Genomic DNA, 20975 nt, shown 5'->3' with positions numbered 1-20975 from the left:
TTTGGTCAAGCTTTTGGAAGGAAAAAAAATACTTTTGAAGAGAAGCAGAAGCAGTTTTGGAGAAGCAGAAAAAAGTAGCTTCTCTCCAAAAGCACTTTTTTGAGAAGGACTTTTGAGAAAAATATACTTAGAAGAAGTTTTTTTAAGCTTGATCAAACACTAATTGTTACTCAAAAGTGTTTTTCAAATTAATTAGCCAAACATAAACTGCTTCTCACCAAAAGTACTTTTGAGAAAAACACTTTTGAAAAAAAAAATACTTTTCAAAATAAACTAATTTTTGCAACTTGGCGAAACGGGCTAGAAATCTAATACGGAGAATCTTAACTTTAAAACTGGCAGGTTACAACTAAATAAGTTAGGACACGTGACATACTAAAAACGCTAGAAGGTTATTTTGGTAAAAACGAAACATGCCCCTGCTCCTGCTGCTTATAACACTGACGATAGCGTCAGGAAAAGATGTTTTGGTTCAGCCTCTGTATCTCCGCTTCCGCTTCAGCTTCAGCTTCGCTGTAATTACAATTTTCTCTTGCTTTAACGAGGTAACAAAATTTCTATGTTTTTCCTATTTTTTCCAGATCTATTTAACCGTTTACAAAATCGATTAAAGATAAAGGGACACAGTATATCTAAGATCTGTCTTCTTGACCTTGATTCTAAGATATGATTTTAATTTTATGTGGATCTCTGAATAAGTTTTTTGTCTCTGGAGAATAGAGAAATCTGAACCCTATAACCCGTTATTCATTACTTTTAATTTAATATTGTTGTTTAGTTTCGTTAAATATTTTAGTAAGAATAAGGTCTACACACACAGCCTACACCCCTAGCGTCTCCTTGACCTACCGTCATCAAAACAGAGTAAGATTTATCAGGACGGCAGATTTAAGTGCACCCTGACCAAAAATGTGAATTGTGCGAGAAGAAAGACTTTAATCCCCATCTCTACTCAGCTTTACCTCAGTTAAGCTTTCATATCTTTGTACGATTGCTTATCTCCTTCTCTTTTCCCTTTTTGCTTGATAATGACTTCTCAACTTCTCTGATCTTGAAGTTCAACCGTGTAAATACTCAAGAATTTAAAAAATTTCACTTCTTATAATTCATTCTACCGAAATTAGTCAATTGAGTTGGGAAATTTTGAATTTAACTTTTCTACCGAAATTAGCCAATTGTGTATACAAATCTAAGTTGGGAAATTTTGAATTTAACTTTGTGCGAAATCCATTAATAAAAGTTTGAATCTTTTTGGCAAATTCTTAAAGTATTGTTGAATGAATGAATGAATCAATCATTCAAATCTGAGATAATTTGATTTGGACTAGGCGTGAGATGCACTGAAGAAGTCTGAATCTTTTGTAGGATAAAGTTTTGGTAAATTCTTAGGTTGTGCTGATTGAATGAATCATAGTTTGAATTGAAGAGTCTAAACCGTTATGCATCCCATATGATTTTTTCCTTGGTGAATTCTGCTGGTTGAATTAATCCGCACGAGAAACTCTGAATCTTTATGCATTTATGGAAATCTTTTTGGTGAATACTTAAGTTGTGTTCATAGAACCATATTAATTGAGATAGTTTGAATTGAGTTGGATGTGACATTCATGGAAGAAAGTCGTCTTCTTTTAGCGTTTCTAGGAATTTTTTGGTAAATTCTTAACTTATGTTGATTGATTTGGTCCTCCTTGAAATTGAGATAGTGGGTAACCAACAATGTTAACAAAAGCCATTGCTCCGTCACTTAAGGTGATGAGGCGAGGGTTTAGTGGTTCCTCGGTGAAGCCATGCATTTTAGGGAAGTTTGTGCTTCAAACAATAGTGCACTAAGTGATTCTAACGAGAATCAATCATTTATTTGAATCTTATCTTTGAGGAGTTGGTTAATATCGGCATTATTATATATTACAAGCTGAAATTTATAGTTTAATTGCAATTTTGGTGTACTAATTTACCGATGTTCATTTTTTTTAATTTCCCTTAAATTGTGTGCTTCACTTACAAAGAAGTGTGGCTTTTCCTCTCGCTTTTCACTTCAAACCCCATGGTCTTTATTGCTTTTTTGCACTTTTAGCTATCACTGGTTCGAGTAATAAGAGAGTTCTATTCTTGTTCTGTATCCAAGTTTCGTAGTTTTATTGTTTTTGGCATTTTTTTGTAGAATTGCAGAAGGCCGTGATGTCAGGGCATGATAACTCAAATGGGTCTTCAGAAAAATCCAGCAGTGTTATGGATGATTTGCCAACTTTCAATGCTGAGAATATGCAAAACAACATGAAAGTTATTTTATACAGGTTGGTTGACACTATCTTTAGGTTCAGTGCAATGTTTTATAGTCTTTTATGGTTTTACTGTTTCTTGAAGATTTCAAATAGTTGTAATTAGCTAAGCTGGACGTACGTTAATACATACTATGTTGGTGTGAGTTACGTCCTCAATCATGTGAGATTGATGTTAGAACAACTGGACTACTGGTTGAAATTATATGCATTTGTGTTGGAATTAAATCCTTCACCGAGGCATTATTTCTATTCTTTTTCTCATAATCAAGAAATCCTCGAGGTCCAGTGGCGTACGATTCGAAACTCGGTGGATAATAGACCTCCCCCTTTACCCTTCTCCCCTTTACCTCTGCAACTGGGTTTGAACACGTGACGCCTGCCTAATCCACACATCACGCTTTGCACTTTTACCAGTAAACCAAAGCTTTGGAACTTATTGATGAACATGAAGAATCTATGTTAAATTTTGTTAATTTTGGCCAAGATTATGTTTTAGAGTTCAAGTTCAAACATTTGGACTTATTTTTAAGAAGTCCAATAAGCTCAAGATTGATTTCAAAAAGCCAAGATTCTTTCCTTTTTAAAATAGGATTTATTGTTTCTTTTCAAGAAAGGATTTCTTGTTTCCTTTTATTGGTAGGTTTAGACTTTCTTTATTGTTTTCCTTTTAGAATAAGCCTTTTTCCTTTTGTAGGATTTTAGTTTCTTTTCCTTGTAGAGTAGGGATTTTACTTTCTTGTCTTCAGCTATTTGATTTCCTTATTAGAATAGGAATTGTAGTCATCCTAAAACTTGAGATACGCTATTTCTTGAAATCAGCCCATAAACCACGTTTTCGTTTCAAGATCTTGAATAATCTAAAGATCTCAGTGCTAACTTCTTTTCATCTTTTGAACAATAGTTGGAATGATTTTTCTGTATTATGGCTCTTTGGGTTGGGTTCCTTGAGTTCTTATTTTCCAGTGCACAAGACTATAGCTCTTTGCACCTAAGCAGAAAGGAAATATCTGTTGCTCTTGTTGTAGTTCCATGTGTTACTATAATGGCTTGAGGAGATGCGTATAGTCCTTCAAATATCCGTTCTTTTACCTCACTAAATTTCTAAGTACCTCAATCATCAAAGAAACAACCTAATACCCAACACTAAGAATTGCAGATTATAATGGTATTGATGAATGAATTTTACCTTTGTAAGTTACAATAATCGATAAGTAGTTTTTTGAATCATTTAAAAGTTTATACTGGTTTCCAATGCTAATGGAAGTCATGGTACTATGCTTCTTATTTTGCTTCTACAACAAAACAATCCCAAGCTCCATAAACTTATCATATAAAAGAAAAACAAAACCAACCTTTTATGCTACAATTGTCTATCAAGAAATGTCAATACTTGATTATTCAATTGGAACAGAAGGAAGAATGAAAATGTGAATGGAGACGGGCAGTTGATCATTTATGAACAAGTAAAGTTGGGTTCTTTTTGTCTGTCTGAGCTATTATGCTTTTTCCCTGTCATTGGACATTTCCAATTTATATTGAGCATTATGTTGTTCAGCCGCACATTCATGGCGATCATTGGTGGTGTTATTGCCGGCATTCTGGGACTTACTAGCTTGACAGGCTTTATCTTTTATTTCCTTGTCATGGTAATAACTTCGGTAGCACTCACAGCAAAGGCCAAGTTTTCAATCCACTCCTACTTTGACAGCTGGAACAGAGTCATGCTTGATGGATTTTTTGGCGGGCTTATGGTACGTCCTTGATTCGATATTTCTAATAAGATGTCTTCTTTGTGTATTTTCGTTTGTTCTAATACTTGATTAAGAATCAATTCATCTGCTGCCTGCCCAACCACCCCTACGGGAGAAAATATTGTAAAATTCACTTTCTTTTATAAATCATAATCTTTTTGAAAAGCCCTGATTAATTTACTTTACCCGCCTCATTTTTTCTCCCTTGTTACCCTTTTGGAAATTTTTCTCATTCATTTTCGCGGTTATGAATACTTCCCAAATCTTTTCAACTTTTATTTCTTCAAATTTTTTCTTGCAGTTAACCAATTATTGGATCATATTATCTGTATCTTAGTGATATTTTATTGGTTAGAATCATGCTTATCAGTATTCTTACATATCTTCGTCAATTATTTGGGGAGATGGAATTGATTTCTATCTTGGTAGCCTATGTTGTACCTTTTTGTTTTAAGGTAGTATCCAGCATAAAATTTCACCGCTTGATTGCTGAGAGGAATTTGCTATCTTTGCATGACAATTTGAAATTTAAATTTAGCTTCATATGCTTAATTTGACACTAACTTGACGTTTCTGATCTTTGCAGTCATTCGTGCTCTTCTGGACGTATCCTAATCTGTTGTAGTCTTTCAACAAATAGATTTATGAATTATTTTATTCCCTCTTAATAAAACTATTTGAAGGTATTCGGCTTATCATCTCCGCCCCAACATGTATGTCTTTTGCCAATATTCTCAAGTTTTGCTCTAAGTAACAAGATAGGGTGTAGAGATGACCATGCAGATGCTATCAGGTTATAGTTGGGAACATGTTATCTGCTACCTCCCCTCCTCTGCCCTAGGAAATAACCATATTCTGTCTTTTACCTTTGCCTCATGGACAAATTTAGTTGAGAAAGAATTGTGGGAAACAAAAACATAACTGGATATTTTGTTAACATTTATAGTGCTCTCAAATTGTTTTTCATAGAAAATTATTTCTTAACCAACCAAATTGAAAAAAAAAGGAGACGCCGTAGCGGTGCCAATATTTTCATTGCATTTCTTGTGTGGTTTCTATGTATCTTTACCATATTGTCCCTGCATGGTGTTGTATTGTATATGCATTCCTGTAATTCCTTGACATGCAAAAGATTCGCATATGACATCGTGCATATATTCTGAGGATCCCTTCCCGTGCGAGATGAAGACCTTTGCTATCCCAAGAAGATGCTAAGACATTTTCAAGTTCAAAGTGGTGAGTATTCAAAGTTTTGCACTCATGGTATTTTCATTCTATTAAGCTTGTAAGAAAGTTTTTAGAGTTGGGAGTAGTTGAACATTTGATCTTGAGAAAAGTTTTTGGTTAGGTAATTTATATTCAGAGTTTAAAAGCTCGAGTAATTGCATAAGCAGTTGAACATTCCATATCACTATTGAATGATATAGAGAGCTGGTAATCTTAGTGAAATCTAATTGTTCAGATTCAACAATTGAGCCTTATATTGTTTTTAATAAGCACTACTATGGTTATACTTTTTACTACAGATTGGCTTCTCGAAAGATAGAAAATACAGGTTTTGATTGGATTCAGCAGTCATCTGGTTTGTTCGATGCCATTTAGTTTCTGTATTGTACAAAAAGAATTGCAATTTCTTAATGCATGATTGAATTGAGATGCAGCTACGGAGTGTGGCCTTGTGAATTTCTACAATTAGTTCACGCTAAAATCGAGCTTTAGGGTGTATTTTACAACGACAACGACGACCCAGTATAATCCCACAAGTGGGGTCTGGGGAGGGTAATATGTACGCAGATCTTACCCCTACCCGAAGGGTAGAGAGACTGTTTCCAGGAGACCCTCGGCTCAAAAAAAGCAACATGAGCCGATATATTAGTACCATAAAAATGCATAATAAAATAACAACAATATAAGAGATATGAAATACAGAATACGAAATATGAAATAGATGGCTGGTATAGTAAAACTAGCAGGTAAAGCCCTGCATCAATAGACGACTAATAACACTTTGTATGGAGAAAATGTTTTTCAATTTATCTATTTTTGGTTGGTATCCATTAACTTATTTTTTCCTCCAATTGCGGAAAATAATTTTCCTACCAAAAGAAAGAAAAATATTTTCATAACTCTTTTTCAACATTCCTTACCCTCCACCTTACCTCAACCTCACCCCCCCCCCACACTTAACTCCCACCTCTTGCCCCTAACTTCGGCATTGTCACCCGGACATACCATTCTTTCTTGTCCTTATCCATTTGTCTTGTAGTGTTTGCCTAAATTATAAATTTTCTAAAAGATACTTTCTGCCACCAAATCAAATAAAAGAAAATAAGTAAGAAAATCACTTATTTTTCAAAAAAATCTTTTAGGAGAATAATTTTTCCTTCTTACCAAATACATCCTTAGAATGCAATTTAATTCATATGAAGCCACATGAGGCCCTCACAAGTGAAGCAAGGTTCAAGAATACAAGTAAAATATTATACGAACATATTAATGCAGGTTATACCATGGCCCGGGGGTACATAGACGTAAAAATTGCACGGGCGCCCTATTTGGTCGTCCCTATTTAACTTATACCCATTTTTTAAAATTATTTTAACTTGTACCCATTTTTAAATAACTTTAGCCCCCTTTTTTCTCCTCTTTTGCAACTCTCTCAAATCATATACGGTACAATCTTAGCTAAGCAGAAAATATATTGGATCCATTACAATTGGATATCCTTCTAAATGGTTTAGAAATAGCATATAATGGTGTAAATTTTGTGCTTCGTCCGTTTCTCTATTAGAGTAGTATATGTCGTTTTTCCAAACTCTGATTATTATGCAGACTTGGGGCTTAATTAAGAGCAATAAATAATACAGACGAGTCAATTTGATATCACAAGAAAATTGTTGCTACGAAATCATCATAATCCGAAGAAGACAGTACTCATCAACACGAAGGATAATCAAAGGAGTTATTAGTATCTAGGTTAACTAAATAGCTTCAGCTCTAGAGTTGAAGTTTGACAGTTACAAAACAAAAACTTCAGCTCTAGAGCTGAAGTTCGCCAATTACAAAAACAAAAACTTCAGCTCTAGAGCTGAAATTTGCCAGTTACAAAACAAAAACTTCAGCACACTTGGTTCAGCACACTTGTTACTTCAGGCCCGTCTACTAAAATGCTGAAGTTTTGCGTAATTGTCTTTGCTACTTCAGCCCCATATGCTGAAGTTATGCGAAAAAGCGGGTACGCTTGTAATTTTTTTTGCAAAGCAGACAAAAGTTAAAACGTGACACAAAAAACGGGTATAGATGCAAATGCCCCTATATAGGCGTATGAATATTAAGGTGTGTTAAGAATGGAAGATGGCATTGTGTTCCTAGAGCTAACAAAATAATCATTAGTTGATTTTCATTTTCATATACAAAAATCACTCTATAGGTGATTCTAATACGTGAACCAGGGGATTGGGGGGGGGGGGGGGGTCCTCAGGCTATGGATGACTTCATGCATCTTGACTTTGTAACGGCTAGTTTGTGAGTCTGTGTTAGTACTAAGATGGACTATACCATAATTTTTATTATAAAAGTAGTCAAATTATAAAGATTCAGAGCGAGTAAACCTAATTAATTTGATATTATAGTATAGTTGTTTGATATAATTAATGATATAGAATTTTTTTTTCTTGGTTTAAATAAATTTGGAGTATTGTTATCGCTATTAAATTTTTATAAATCAAATCCTAGACATTACAACCAAACCTTTTGTTATATTTAAAGTTGGACATTAACAACGCATATAACCTGAGCAAAAATAAACTTGACAAAATATACGTTTGAGCGTTTAATATATACATTTTAGTTTTTAAAATAAAAATCGTTGTCATATAGCTACTTGATCGTTACATTTCATATGGCTAAAACTTTACAATGAGCTAATCAAACAGCCCGTCTTAGCTTTGATCCAGAAGCTAGGTATTTATGGCTACTTGATTGTTATATTTCTGCATACTTATTATGGAGTATTATTGTTTCCGTTATCGGTGTAAATGACATTATGGATTGATATGTAAATGGAAATATACACCTAATTTTGTCCCTCTCTTATTAAATCTAATTTTTAGCATTCAAATATGTGTTTTTAGTGTTTACCATGTTATTTTTCAATTTTGCATTTTAATTAACTTTATCTTTTGAAAAAGTTGAAAAATACTCCCTCCGATCACTTTTACTTGGCACCTTTTGACTTTTCACGCCCCTTAAGATATAATAAATAAAGTGTATAATTTACCATGATACCCATATTAATTGATGCATATTTTATTGGATTTGAAAAAATGATTTGAAATGAATAATAAACACTATGGATAAAACATGAAAAAATTTGTTATCTTCTCTTAATATGCGTAAAGTGCCAAGTAAAAGTGAACATCTATTTTTAATAAACATGCCAAGTAAAATTGTTGTCTTCTCAGATATCTAAATATTAGTGAGATGTCTCAACTGCATTGTTGAAAAATCCAGCAGTAACTCATAACTTAATTTTAATATTTTATCAAGGATACTATTCAAACAGTGGAGTTGGGCTTATTCAGGAACGATGACATTATCTTCTCTACAAAAATCTGCCATCAAGACTACATCCCGGGTGTTTCCGTTCTGCCATCTGGCTTATGTTTTCATGTAGCATTCAGACCGAATGACTCTATGAAATTATGTTGATATTTTCTCATATTATGGATAAAGTAGGAGACATCTCTATTTTAACTTTCCTCTGACTATCAAATGAAATGTGTCCTCCTCTCTTTGAAAGAAGGGACGCTTCTGGTTCTATTGGTGCTTGAACAATTTTGTCTTCTCCATATTACTATAATATGGATAAACCAAATGAGGATGAAAAAAATGATGATTCTTGGCCTGTATTTATAGAATGATGACCGGGGTGCATACTTAGGAATATGTATAGACTTTACATGGAGAAAGAAAAATTAACCATCCACTTACAGGTTATTTAAGAGCTTTTATTAAAATTTAATGTGAAGAAACTTTTCAGTTTGAAACGGATAAAAAGAGTGGCGTGAAACGGACATGAGTGGGATGCAATAATTTAGAAATAGAAAAAAGGGGGGAAATTAATGAAAAAAGAAAAAAGATAAATCAATTCCAGCAGTAAATCATGACTTATAATTTTAATATTTTATCGAGGATATTATTCAAATAGTGAAGTTGAGCTTATTCATGAACACTGGCATTATCTTCTCTACAGAAATCTGCCATCAAGACTACATTCTGTGTCTTCTCGTTCCGCCATATGACTTATGTTTTTCATGTAGCATTCAGACCGAATGACTTTATGAAATTATGTTAATACTTTCACTTATTATGAATAACATAAGAGACATCTCTATTATAATTTATCTCTGACCATCAAATGAAATGTGTCATCTCTTTGAAAGAAGGGACGCTTCCGGTTCTATTGGCGCTTGAACAATTTTATCTTCTCCATATTACTATAATATAGATAAACCAAATGAGGATGAAAAAATTGATGATTCTTGGCCTGTATTTATAGAATGACTAGTGAATTTATCCGCACTCGCACAGTCATAAAAAATAAATAGTAAATATACAAAATATATCTCTTGTGTAAGTTTAAAGAAGATAGAAGCGATCAGAAAATTCATATATATGCATGTAAAATTAAATATATCAATCATTTAAAGCACAAATATAAAACCTTTCATCATAAATGCCTTCTCGCTAAAACATTCAAGCACCATTTCTTTACTCTATTTTAATGTACTGTCAAACCCAATTTTTTATATACATGTCAAACATAAAATCTTCAATGTCAGGTCGTACACCGATAACTATTATACTTATATAAGTAAGTATTCTCCCATGTTAAGAAAAATTCTTAGTACCACAAATTCATTAAATAGAATACAGAAAAGTGTCACGACCCGAATTTTTCACCCTCGGGAGTCGTAATGGCGCCTACTCGAAGAAACTAGACAAGCCACAGAAAATTTCTAACTCTTTCATTTTTAACCCTTTTTAACAACCTGAATTAATAGGTATCCAACATTTAGATATTAACGATAAATGAAATCAACCGGAAGACTTAATCTAATATAATAACCAAGACCAGTATGATAATGACAACACACATCTCTAGTCGGAATCCGGTGTCACAATATCACGAACGGACTAAGATTACACTACAATAAATGTCTGAAAGAAATACAATCTATCTCGAAATCTAATGAAAACAGAGTACATAATAAAGTAGAAGAGAACGTCGGGCCTGCGGATGCCTGCAGGACTACCTCGGGATCTCTGGCTGGACCGAAGGCAGGCTCCCCAAGTGCTACTATCCAAAAGCTGCTCCAAAATCTGCACATAGTACAGAGTGTAGCATCAGCACAACCGACCCCATGTGCTGGTAAGTGCCTAGCCTAACCCCGACGAGGTAGTGACGAGGCTAGGACCAGACTCTAGATAAACCTGTGCAGTAATATAATATACAACGGAAAATAAACAAGAATAAATAATTAACATGGGAGGGGTACATGCTACAGGGGAAATATCGAATCCAGCAGAAACTTAAGAGAAATATGAGAGAACAATTCAAGATTTACAACAAAACCAAAAAACACTATTGCGGCGCGCAACCCGATCCCTATCATTTAACACTGTTGCAGCGTGCAACCTGATCCATTTATATCACTGTTGCGGCATGCAACCCGATCCAATATAACATTGTTGCGGCGTGCAACCCGATCCAACATAACATTGTTGCGGCGTGCAACCCGTTCCATATATAGTATTGTTGCGGCATGCAACCCGATCCAACATAACATTGTTGCGGCGTGCAACTCGTTTCATATATAGTATTGTTGCGGCATGCAACCCGTTCCAACATAACATTTATATACCTTTAGCAACAACTATACCAAGAGTCCCGACAAGGGATCAACAATAAGCTACACTATCCCGGCAAGGGATTCGACAGTAAAAGTAAATACGTCCCGGCAAGGGAGAAACAACTATAACCAATCCTAACCCAACTTCTACTCATCTCAGCTAACACCAATACTCAATCATAAGTAATTTCTGTGAGCACGTAATTTTTGCTTCATGAAAACTACTCCAAAAGAAATTGAAAAATAAAACAAATGTCATTTGGGTACAAGTTTAAGAATTTTACGTGACATTTTTCATAATTATTTTGTCTGTGAGTGTTTATTTTGTTTAATTAATTAAAAATACAAAAATATATGTTGCATGCACATTTAAGATTTAATTGTGCACTTAGGAATTAATTGAACCATGTTTTATTTTTAAGAGAAGGAAAATCACAAAATATGTATTTGTTGCATTTTTGTCGTTTTATTATCCCATTGTATGATTTTTTTTTTTTTTATTAATATTTAATCCTGGGTGTCAATTGTTATTTAGGTTTAATTAATATTTTTAATTTAATTTTGGTTTTACAACTTATTTTAGAATTTTTGGTAATTAGGAATTAAAAAGAAGTTAAAAGAAAAGGAAGAAATGAAAAAGTTCAAAGAAATCGGAACTGGGCCGTTTAATTTTGACCAAAATCAGGCCCAAACAGATGCCCAGACCGGTCCAAATCTCACAGACGTTCGAACGACGTCGTTTCAACGGCAATCAATCACAACCGTTGATCCTGTATGATCCAACGGCTGAAAAGCCGTCTCCCTTACCCATTCCCTGGCCCGACCCGTTACCCGGTTCAAACCGACCCCCTACTTAAACCAAACGACGCCGTATTGGTTAATCTCCTTGATCCTAGCCGTCAATCTTCATTGATCCAACGGATCACATTAATCCCCTCAATCTAATGTACCAAAATACCCAGACCCATTACCCCCCTCTCATTTCCAAACACCCCCCTGTTCAGTCATCTCTCTCAGAGACGACCTCTCGAAACCCTAGAGCCGCCACCCCACACCTTCGCCTGAAACCCGACGGCAACGATGCCGCCGGCCACCCAAATAACACCCCTGAACCCTCTGACCACCCTCATTACGAATCCGTTAACCGTTTGCCTCGAATCAACCTCTAGCTTCTCGAATTTTCAATCGAAGATTCGAGCAAAACCTAAACCTACCCCAATCAGTCCCAAGTTCACACCCCAACTCCACCTGACCTCCCTCGTCCCAAATACCATGTTAGTCTTGCTCAAATCAAGCCGGAACTGGACGAATCCTAAATCGACTGCACGATCCCTAGAAGAACAAAACCTAGGAATCGATCCAAAAGATTTGAGGTCTTAACCGACTTTAGTCAAGTGTTCTCAGTCGAGAACACTCGATTAAGGTCCGTTTTGGCTTCAAAGTCTCAAGACGAAGTTCAAACTGAAACGGATGGGGTTTGGTCTGGAAGTTTCGAGGTATTTCCTTTTGTTTTCCTTTTCCTTCTGTTTGTTTGTTTTATTTTAACTGAGTAGTTCGTCATTTTCGTCAAGTAGTTCTTCCTTCTCTTTCAGACCTTTTTTGGTCCAGTTTTCTCATCTTGGTCGATTGGCATATGTTGAATTTATTAAATGGTCTCGTCGATTGACCCGTTCATGTATATAGTTCAGTTGTTCTTCTCAAGTTATTGTTTGTTGTTTTGTCTTCCGACCTTGGTATTTTCAGCCTCAGGGCTCATAGCCAGTATACTTGTCGTTCCAGCATTTTTGTTCAAGGTGAATTTAGAATTGTATCTGTTCCCAATATAGATAGCTTACTCTTATGCATCTGTATGAATTAATTTCTTGACCTTAATAGTCCAGTCTGACTATTGTCCTGAATCATTGAGTCCCCATCTTGGTTGAAATGTTGTTGGATTGGATTTGAGTTCAATTGCTGATTTAGTTTAATGACTTGGATCTACTCATTTGTTATGTTAAGTTTATTCTGATATGAATCTGGCTTTGCTGAATTGTCCTAAGGTTGTTGATTGGGAGTTAGTTTCATTTGTTTAATTAGTCAATTGTTAGGATTTCCAACTTAGTTGAATTGGTTATAGCTGATGGATTTGGTATAGATTGAAAGGGGTTGAGGTAGGATAATACACAGGGGTTAAATGGGTAATTTGGGAATTGAAAAGTTTAAAAAAAGCTAGTTTAAGTGTTCTGTCCAGTAGGGTACTAAAGTACCATTAAACTAATAAATTGTTTAAGTACTAATGGAGAACAAAACATAATGGTAGGGGAAGGTTTAAAGGAAATGGATTAAGAAATAGGTGCCCGTACCTATTTGAATTTAAATAAAGGGAAGGACAAGGGATAATGAAAAAAACATACTCTAGTGGGGAACAAGTGAATTAAAAGGAGAACAAAACATGTAGTAGTGGGCAGAAATACTTTCTTAATTAGCTAAGTGCTCCTTAGAGCTGGAAAGGGGCTGAGGTTTGGGTATAAATAGGGGTCTGGACAGAATTAGGAGGGGACCTTTTTTAGTTTGGTCTGGCTATTCTTTTGGGCAGACTTTAGAAGAGAAAAGATTCGGGAAATCTTAAGGGTTTGAACATTCTGAAAACTGGAAGAGAGTTTTAAGAGCTAGTCTAGTTCAACTAGTGCTATCCCATTGAAACTAAAAAGAGCTTCAGCTTTAACTGTGGAGTTGTATTTTCGAGTTTTTCTTGATTACTGAATTCCAGGGGTGTTTCTGCTTGTGTTTTGATTGATATTTGGTTGCTATCAAGCTGTTTTGGGGTCAGTTACTGGGTGTTTGTGTTGCTGTTGGTATTGCTGGGAATTCTAACTGGTTTCCTGAGTTTGCTATTGGTTATTTGCTACTGTTTCATTGGGTGTTGCTGGAATTCTGCTGGTTCCTTTTAAATATGTTACTAGGTTGTTCTGTCACTGTGTTGCTGGTTGTTGCTGTTGCTGTTTGCTACTGCTCTGCTGATCCTCCTCTTTCTTCTTCATTGTTGTAAATCCCAGGTACACGTCTCAAAACTACCTTGATGTAGCTATTGAAATAGAAATGAGATCAGCATGTTCATGTTCTCTCTGTGTCGTACACTGATGGCTAGATAAATGTTAGTTAGTGTGTATATTGTTTGAGGCAAATCAGATTTGATGTGTAATAATCTGGACTTTGAACGATATTGGATCGTTAAATTTGAATTAGAATTTGTTCATTCTGAATAGTAGTTTTAGTGTAGTGTATCTTGAATTCATGTGATAATTATTCATTACAGCTTAAAATTGGCTTTGAAATCAGAATGTAGATCATGATAATGTTAAAATCGGGCCTAATAATTGATTTAGTAAGTGCAACACTTTAGTTTTGACACTAGTGATTTGAGCTTAAGATCAGGGAATAGGCACTTAAGTTGGTGAAGTGTGTTTGATTGCTCAACTCAGTCGTTAATCACTCCATTGCCTTCGGAATATTGTGGTAATATATTAGTTAGGCATAACCCAAGCTTAAAATTGGAATCAAAATGATCAGTACTTGTTAATTTGACTAGGTGTACCTTGTTCTTACTTGTTACAAATTATAGAGGGCACATGGAATAGCTTGAAGCAAATTCATTAATATTCGTTTTAATTGAATTAAGCTTGCTTGGTACAAAGATCAAGGCCCAGCGGCCTGTTTCCGGCAGTTTGAGCTTCAGCTCCTCTGACGCGGGCCTAGGTCCAGTTTTAATTCCCTTCACGTTTGGACCTGGGCCAAGGTCTGCGACTGGCCAATTCTGAGGTACAAACCTGGATATAATTTCTCTTTGTTGGGCTTATCCTGGAGCCCAATGGCTAGACTGTGGTGCAGAATTATCATTTGGTCCAGTAACAAATTAATTAGGACTTTTTCTTTTATTATTAGAGACAATTAGAAATAGCAAATCATAGTCGCTTTTAGGTTTTCCTTTTAAATAATAAATGAGACGAGCCTCGCCGAACAAAAAATACATAAATTGTGGGGCCCTTAATAAATGGTTAAAAAATGAAACATTTAGAGTTCGAGATGGGCTGCTTAGTGAGTTTCATGGCCCTCCCCAAAGATGACAACGCGCTAGTCATTTTAGACGTGTTTTTAATAATTTACTTTCTTAAACTCGGGTGCACATTTATGTGACCCAAATCCAAATCTCAACGGAGTCAAAATGTGTCAATAATAACGGGTGCATTGATGTGACGTGGTTCGAGATGTGTTTTCACGACGTTGCAATTCTCGTTTAAAATAATAGTAATAAAAGCGGTAAAAGAGTAAAAATTTGCATATAGGTTCAACATGTATAAAATCAGATAAATAAGCCGAATATGATAGTTGAGCGACCGTGCTAGAACCACGGAACCCTGGAATGCCTAACACCTTCTCCCAGGTTAACAGAATTCCTTATCCAGATTTCTGGTGCGCGGACTGTAAATACAGAGTCATTCTTTTCCTCGATTCGGGATTCAATCGGTGACTTGGGAAACCATAAATCTCCCAAGTGACGACTCTGAATTAACTAATAAATCCCGTTTCGATTGTCCTTTAATTAGAAAAATTCCCCCTACGCCCCTTTACGAGGGCGCCAGGTGAAAAAGGAGGTGTGACAGCTCTGGCGACTCCGCTAGGGACCGAACCCAGAATCTCTGGTTCAGGGTTCAGAATTTGAGCTTAGATAGATTGTTATATTTGGCTTTATCTGATTTTGTTACACGTTTGGGCCTAATGTGCTAAGTGATGCTTTTACCGCTCTGATATTATATGAACTGTATATAAACTGTTACGAAACCCTGCTCTTCTCATCTTCAGGGATGTGCTCGCTGGTCGAGACTCTATATTCTGTTAGTGTAATACCTTGAAATAGGAAAGAGGCTCGGACAAGTTACTAAGCCGGATGGCCTTTTGGTTCCCGGTACGTAGCCCCCTCCTCGACTCGAGTTGTCCGCTCGGGTACACAGTCTAGAACAAATACCCAGGTTATGAACCTAGAATAACTCAGTTTCATGCCGGATCCCTAGTAGGAACGTTTATTTGCATCACGTGTATTTGACTTTAGGAGGCTCAACACAAGGGTTGGGTCTGTCTAGGACAGGTGTACCAAAAAATGAAAATGACCATCCTGATGCATCTTACTTGCTACTTGTGCATTTATTTGCTTCGGACTTGCATGCTGACCGTCTGTTGAATATTTTGAGGAAAGAGAAATAGCAGTATGAGGGTTAAAGAGAGTTAATCGCCTATTTTGAAAAAAACCAATGTCCAAATAGTGTCGAAACTCTGCCGAATTTTTGAGAAAGTGAAAAAAAAGAAAAAAAAAGAAAAACAAAAACAAAAATATAGTTTTATTTGCCAATGAAAAGAGTCTGGTTTTCAAAAAGAAGTTTGTTTTATCGGCCCAAACTACGCCAGTTTGATTCCCACAGGGTGTGAGATACGTAGACAACCCCCATCGGGTCCAACTTCGCTTTTTGAGAAATTAGCCAAATTTTATTCAAAAATAATTAGGGTGATGCCATTTTTGCTAGAAATAGCCGAATGTCCCTAAAAGGGCGCCAAAAGGCTATTTTTGCAAAAACAGCCGCCTGTGGTCTTTTTTTAGGCTTTTACCGGTTAGCCAACACAACCTTAAAATCTTCGACCCCGAGGTGCTGAAAGGCCGTACTGGCAAAACCGGGTTTTATTTTAAATAAATAAAGATAAAAAAAAAGAAAAAAGGGGAAAGTGTCCAGGTTATCTTTGAGTCAATTGAATCGTGATTTTTGCTTAACCACCTTAATAAATGTGCAGAATGAGCACAAGTCAGAATTTGCACGTAACAATTGTGAACAAAATCCCGTTGGAGTTGCACATGTGGTGGGATGACTTGGGCGAATCAGGGCACGACGCAGTCAATCTATACCTGGGAGGCCTCACTAGGTTGCTGAAAATTAATCCTAGGGAGGATATCATAAAGGCCTTGATCGCATTTTGGGACCCGGCTCACAACGTGTTTCATTTCTCGGATTTTGGACTTACCCCAACATTGGAAGAAATAACCGGATACATCGGGGGTCTCAAAATTCCTCTGAGACACCAGTATCTGATTTCTCTAAGGGCCGTAGCCGTACACAGGTTCCTAGACTCTTTAAAAATAAGCAGGGGGTCCACAATCTAGACTTGGCAGCTGGTTTTTGTACTTTGCGGTTTATATACAACAGATATGGCCACGTAGGGAGGTTCAATAAGCTGGAAAACAAAATCTGTAGCAAAGGAAATCGCCTTAAGTGGGAAGAACATAGGTGTTTTGCATTCATGGTAGCCTTTTTGGGACTCCTGGTGTTTCCTAGAAAAGACGGGAACATTGACATACGAATATCTGGGGTTGTCAGCACTTTACTTACTCAGGCCAACAACACCCTCGCACCCATGATAGTAGCTGAAATCTTCCGCGCTCTCACAGCCTGCAAAGCTGGGGAAAACTTTTTCGAGGGGTGCAACACGTTGCTACAGATGTGGATGATCGAACACCTATGTCGTCATCCTCAATTTATGAGTTATGGGTCGACAGAGAAAACGTGCATAGAGGAATTTCCTACGAGGGTTGACGGAATCAGCTTACCAGAAGGGGTCACAGAGTAGACAGCGCGCCTCCGTTCTGTCATTGCGAGCCAAATAGAGTGGACATTGGGATGGCTACCTGTGGATGAAATCGTATATATGCCAGCCACTGGACCCCATTTCCTTTTGATGGGGCTTAGAAGTATCCAGCCCTATGCCCCATATCGAGTTTTGAGGCAGTTAGAGAGATGCTAGATAGTTCCGAAAGATGAGGATCTTAGCGGCCAGATAGTTGAGATCGGGCCCCACGGACAATTTCATGAATCAGCAGTCCGACAAATCTGGAGCGAATGTCAATACTTAACAGCCAATACATGTGTACGTGATCAGTCCAAGGGTGAAGTTTCGCTGGGATACCTTGCTTGGTTTAGGAAAGAAATCGAGTTTGGGAGACCGGCCAAAAGGCCCCATCTCCAGGAGTTCGTCCAGGCATCGCAAGAACAGTGGGATTGGTTGGCTAAAGAAGAGAGTTACAGGGCAGAAATAGGCAAGCTGAGGCTACAGATTAGAGACCTGGAATTTGAAAATAGTATGCAAGTTGATGCCGATCGGGGAGAAAAGAGCAAATTGGCCCAAGAAAATGAGGCGCTGAAAGCCAAAATCCGACAAATGAGGAGAGATACTGACAAACAACAAAGGGGTCGGTCAGATGAGCGATTAATAAAAGGGTTAAAAAAGGAAATCGGTGAGTTCCGGGATGATTTGAAGAAATCCGAGGACACCATAGCACAACTCCAGGCACAATGGGCAAAGAGAACGAAAGGGCGCACACAACACCTACAGCAGGCGAGGAAAGATTATGAAAAGACCATTGTCAGTCTAAAAAGGAAGGTGACCACCCTAGAGAGCAAGACGGCTAAACAAGCCAAGGCTTTTGAAACCGAGAGTAAACACTGCTATAATCTGATGGCTTCGATGGAAGATGAAATACAACAGTTACGGAAACAACATCTGCATAATTCTCGGGTTTTGAAGGTAGAGGGGATCAGATAGAACGCCTACTCCTAGAGAAAGACCGAACTAGGAACAAGATTCTGACTATTGCTCATGCTATTACCAGGAAATGTCGGGAATGTGAAAACATGACCCGCACTACCTTCTTCTCGGCGGTGATGATATTTGTTAAGCAAATCATGTATGAATTGGAACAGCTGGAAATGAACCTTACACCTAAACCCGCGGCAAGGCCGAATGACGCCCCGCGGGCACCCAAATTTAAAACTTTAATGTGTTCATAGTTTGAATTCGCATTTTTCTTTTTCCTAGAGTCTATTGTCTGTTAGAGTCGGTCTTTCTTTCGCGTCAGAGTCTGTCAGTAGTTATTGAGTTTGTACTTGGTTAGGTTTCGAGTCTGTTATTTTCCTTTCCAAAAAGCGTCTGGTTTGTAATAGAATGTTTATTAATGAAAAATCGAAAATTTCCAAAAAAATTATCTCTTTGTTTTTCGCACTTATAGGCAGAACTACGCGCGGTCTGATTCATGCGGGGACATGATACGTAGGCAATCCACACAAGATTCGACCACCACTAAAAAGAAAAGAGAAAAGGCAAAGTGAATAAAAGAAAGGAAAAGAAAGAAATAAAAAGAGAGATAAAGAAAGTTTCAGAAACACTTAAACGAGGCACAAACAAAGTAAGCCGGAATGACGCATGCGGTCGAAGCAAAGACATGTTAGAAATGGTTAAACTGCCTAGGACATTGCATACCCCAACGTGAAATTGCAATATGTGTTAAACTCTAACGCTAACAAGTTTGTTGATTTCTAGAGATTTCGAACCAGTTACTTTGTTAGAACGTTCTGGCAGATTACCATTACAAAACAAGATCCAAAGGGCCCATACTAAAAATCATGACTAGTTCAGACCAAAGTGTCGAGGATGAAAGGACGGAGAATCAAATGCTGAAGGAGGAAATGGATAAGATGAGACAAGAGATGAAAGAAATGCAGTTTGCCTTAGCTAGGGTACAAAAGGTGCCTGGCCCTCCCGTTACTCCCACTCTCCCACTAGGACACACGCCAAAATACCCTCCCCCCGGCCCTTCGACAAGCTTCCCCAGTCACGAATACTATCAGGGAAGAAATGCCTATGATCCCCAAGCTTCACAACCCAATCAGAAGCCTCCTCCACCAAATGTTCCTATTTTCGTGGCACCCCCACCAGCCACGCTGCAAAGATCATCCAGCAAGCCGTTGTTTTAGGCTCACGATAACCAATATTACCCCCCTGAACCAGCCTTCAAAGCACCCAAGCCTCATACTTATAATACTCACTTCGAGATCCCGGTAGAGACTGAAAAGCCGGCTAAGAGCCCAGAGCAAGACGAAGTGCTTCGAAAGTTTAAAAGCCTGGAGAAGTCTTTCAGGAATATCCATGGGTTAGGCAACCAAGTTAGTGTGGCCTACAAAGATCTGTGCCCATTCCCTGGCATTCAATTGCTGGCAGGGTTCAAGATGCCAAAGTTTGATCTATACGAGGGGCACGATGATCCAATGTCACATCTGTGAGGTTTTTGCAGTAAGATGAGGGGGACCTGGGGGAAAAGACGAGTTGTTTATAGCTCATTTTGGTCAAAGTCTAAGCGGGTCTGCACTGGAATGGTACACAAGACAGGATCCTAGCAGGTGGTACACCTGGGACGATCTGGCACAAGCCTTTGCAGGCCACTTCTAGTACAACCTTGAGATCGTCCCTGACCGTCTCACATTGCTGAAACTTGAGAAGAAGCCCGGGGAAAGCTTCCGAGAATTTGGGTTCCGCTGGAGAGAGCAGGCGGCAAGAGTTGATCCTCCGATGAGAGAGGGGGAAATGGTGGACTACTTTCTGCAGACTCTGGAGCCAGCTTACTTCGGTCACCTGGTGACATCAGTTCTTTCAACGAAGTAGTAAAAATGGGCGGTATGATTGAAGATGGACTTAAGTCCAACAAAATCCTAAGCTATTCGGCGATTAAAGCAACCACTCAGGCCATCCAGAGCAGCACGGGAGGTGCGCTCGGAAAGAAGAAAAGGGAAGATGTCGCAATAGTCGAGGCAGGTACTTGGTCCAGATCCAGAGGTCCCCCCTCACTAATAACCTAGACCCCATCACTCAAATTACCCACACATTCCATACGGCCCTCCACAACCCTACTACCCACCACAAGAGCCACATTTCTCTATCCATCACGCCCAAACTTACACCCAGCCCCTGGATTTCCCGCAATGGCATGCGCTGGCTCCCCAAAATACATATCCACCTCCACAAAACACATATCCACCTCCACAAAATACATATCCACCACCAAGGGCCTACAGGAATCCTTCGGGACCAGGTTTCCGTGGGAATCAGACTTTCAGGAATAAAAGGGTGCAGAGGCAGAGAACATTCACTCCACTGGGAGAAACCTATACTACTTTGTT

General features: G+C 37.7%; 1 protein-coding gene across 3 annotated transcripts; it reads left to right on the top strand.

Annotated features, from left to right (window-relative positions):
* Positions 1 to 455: 455 nt before the first annotated feature.
* Positions 456 to 8850, top strand: LOC104246142 (uncharacterized). 3 transcript variants are annotated; one of them, XR_011407008.1, is made up of 6 exons: positions 456 to 545; positions 2162 to 2294; positions 3838 to 4033; positions 4620 to 4639; positions 5166 to 5269; positions 8582 to 8850. XR_011407008.1 is itself a non-coding variant. In XM_009801902.2 (5 exons), the coding sequence occupies exons 2-5, from the start codon at positions 2179 to 2181 to the stop codon at positions 5194 to 5196; spliced, it is 363 nt and encodes a 120-aa protein (XP_009800204.1). In that variant the 5' UTR covers positions 456 to 545; positions 2162 to 2178; the 3' UTR covers positions 5197 to 5558. The 3 variants fall into 3 exon arrangements, 1 of the variants encoding a protein (XP_009800204.1); XR_011407007.1 differs by lacking the exon at positions 8582 to 8850 and adding an exon at positions 5560 to 5693; XM_009801902.2 differs by lacking the exon at positions 8582 to 8850 and having other exon boundaries at positions 5166 to 5558.
* The last annotated feature ends 12125 nt before the right edge of the window (positions 8851 to 20975 follow it).

Source organism: Nicotiana sylvestris, chromosome 4 (assembly GCF_000393655.2).
Source record: "Nicotiana sylvestris chromosome 4, ASM39365v2, whole genome shotgun sequence".
Taxonomy (NCBI): Eukaryota; Viridiplantae; Streptophyta; class Magnoliopsida; order Solanales; family Solanaceae; genus Nicotiana; species Nicotiana sylvestris.
Note: the sequence above shows the minus strand (reverse complement) of the source record. Positions and strands in the feature narration are given on the sequence as shown.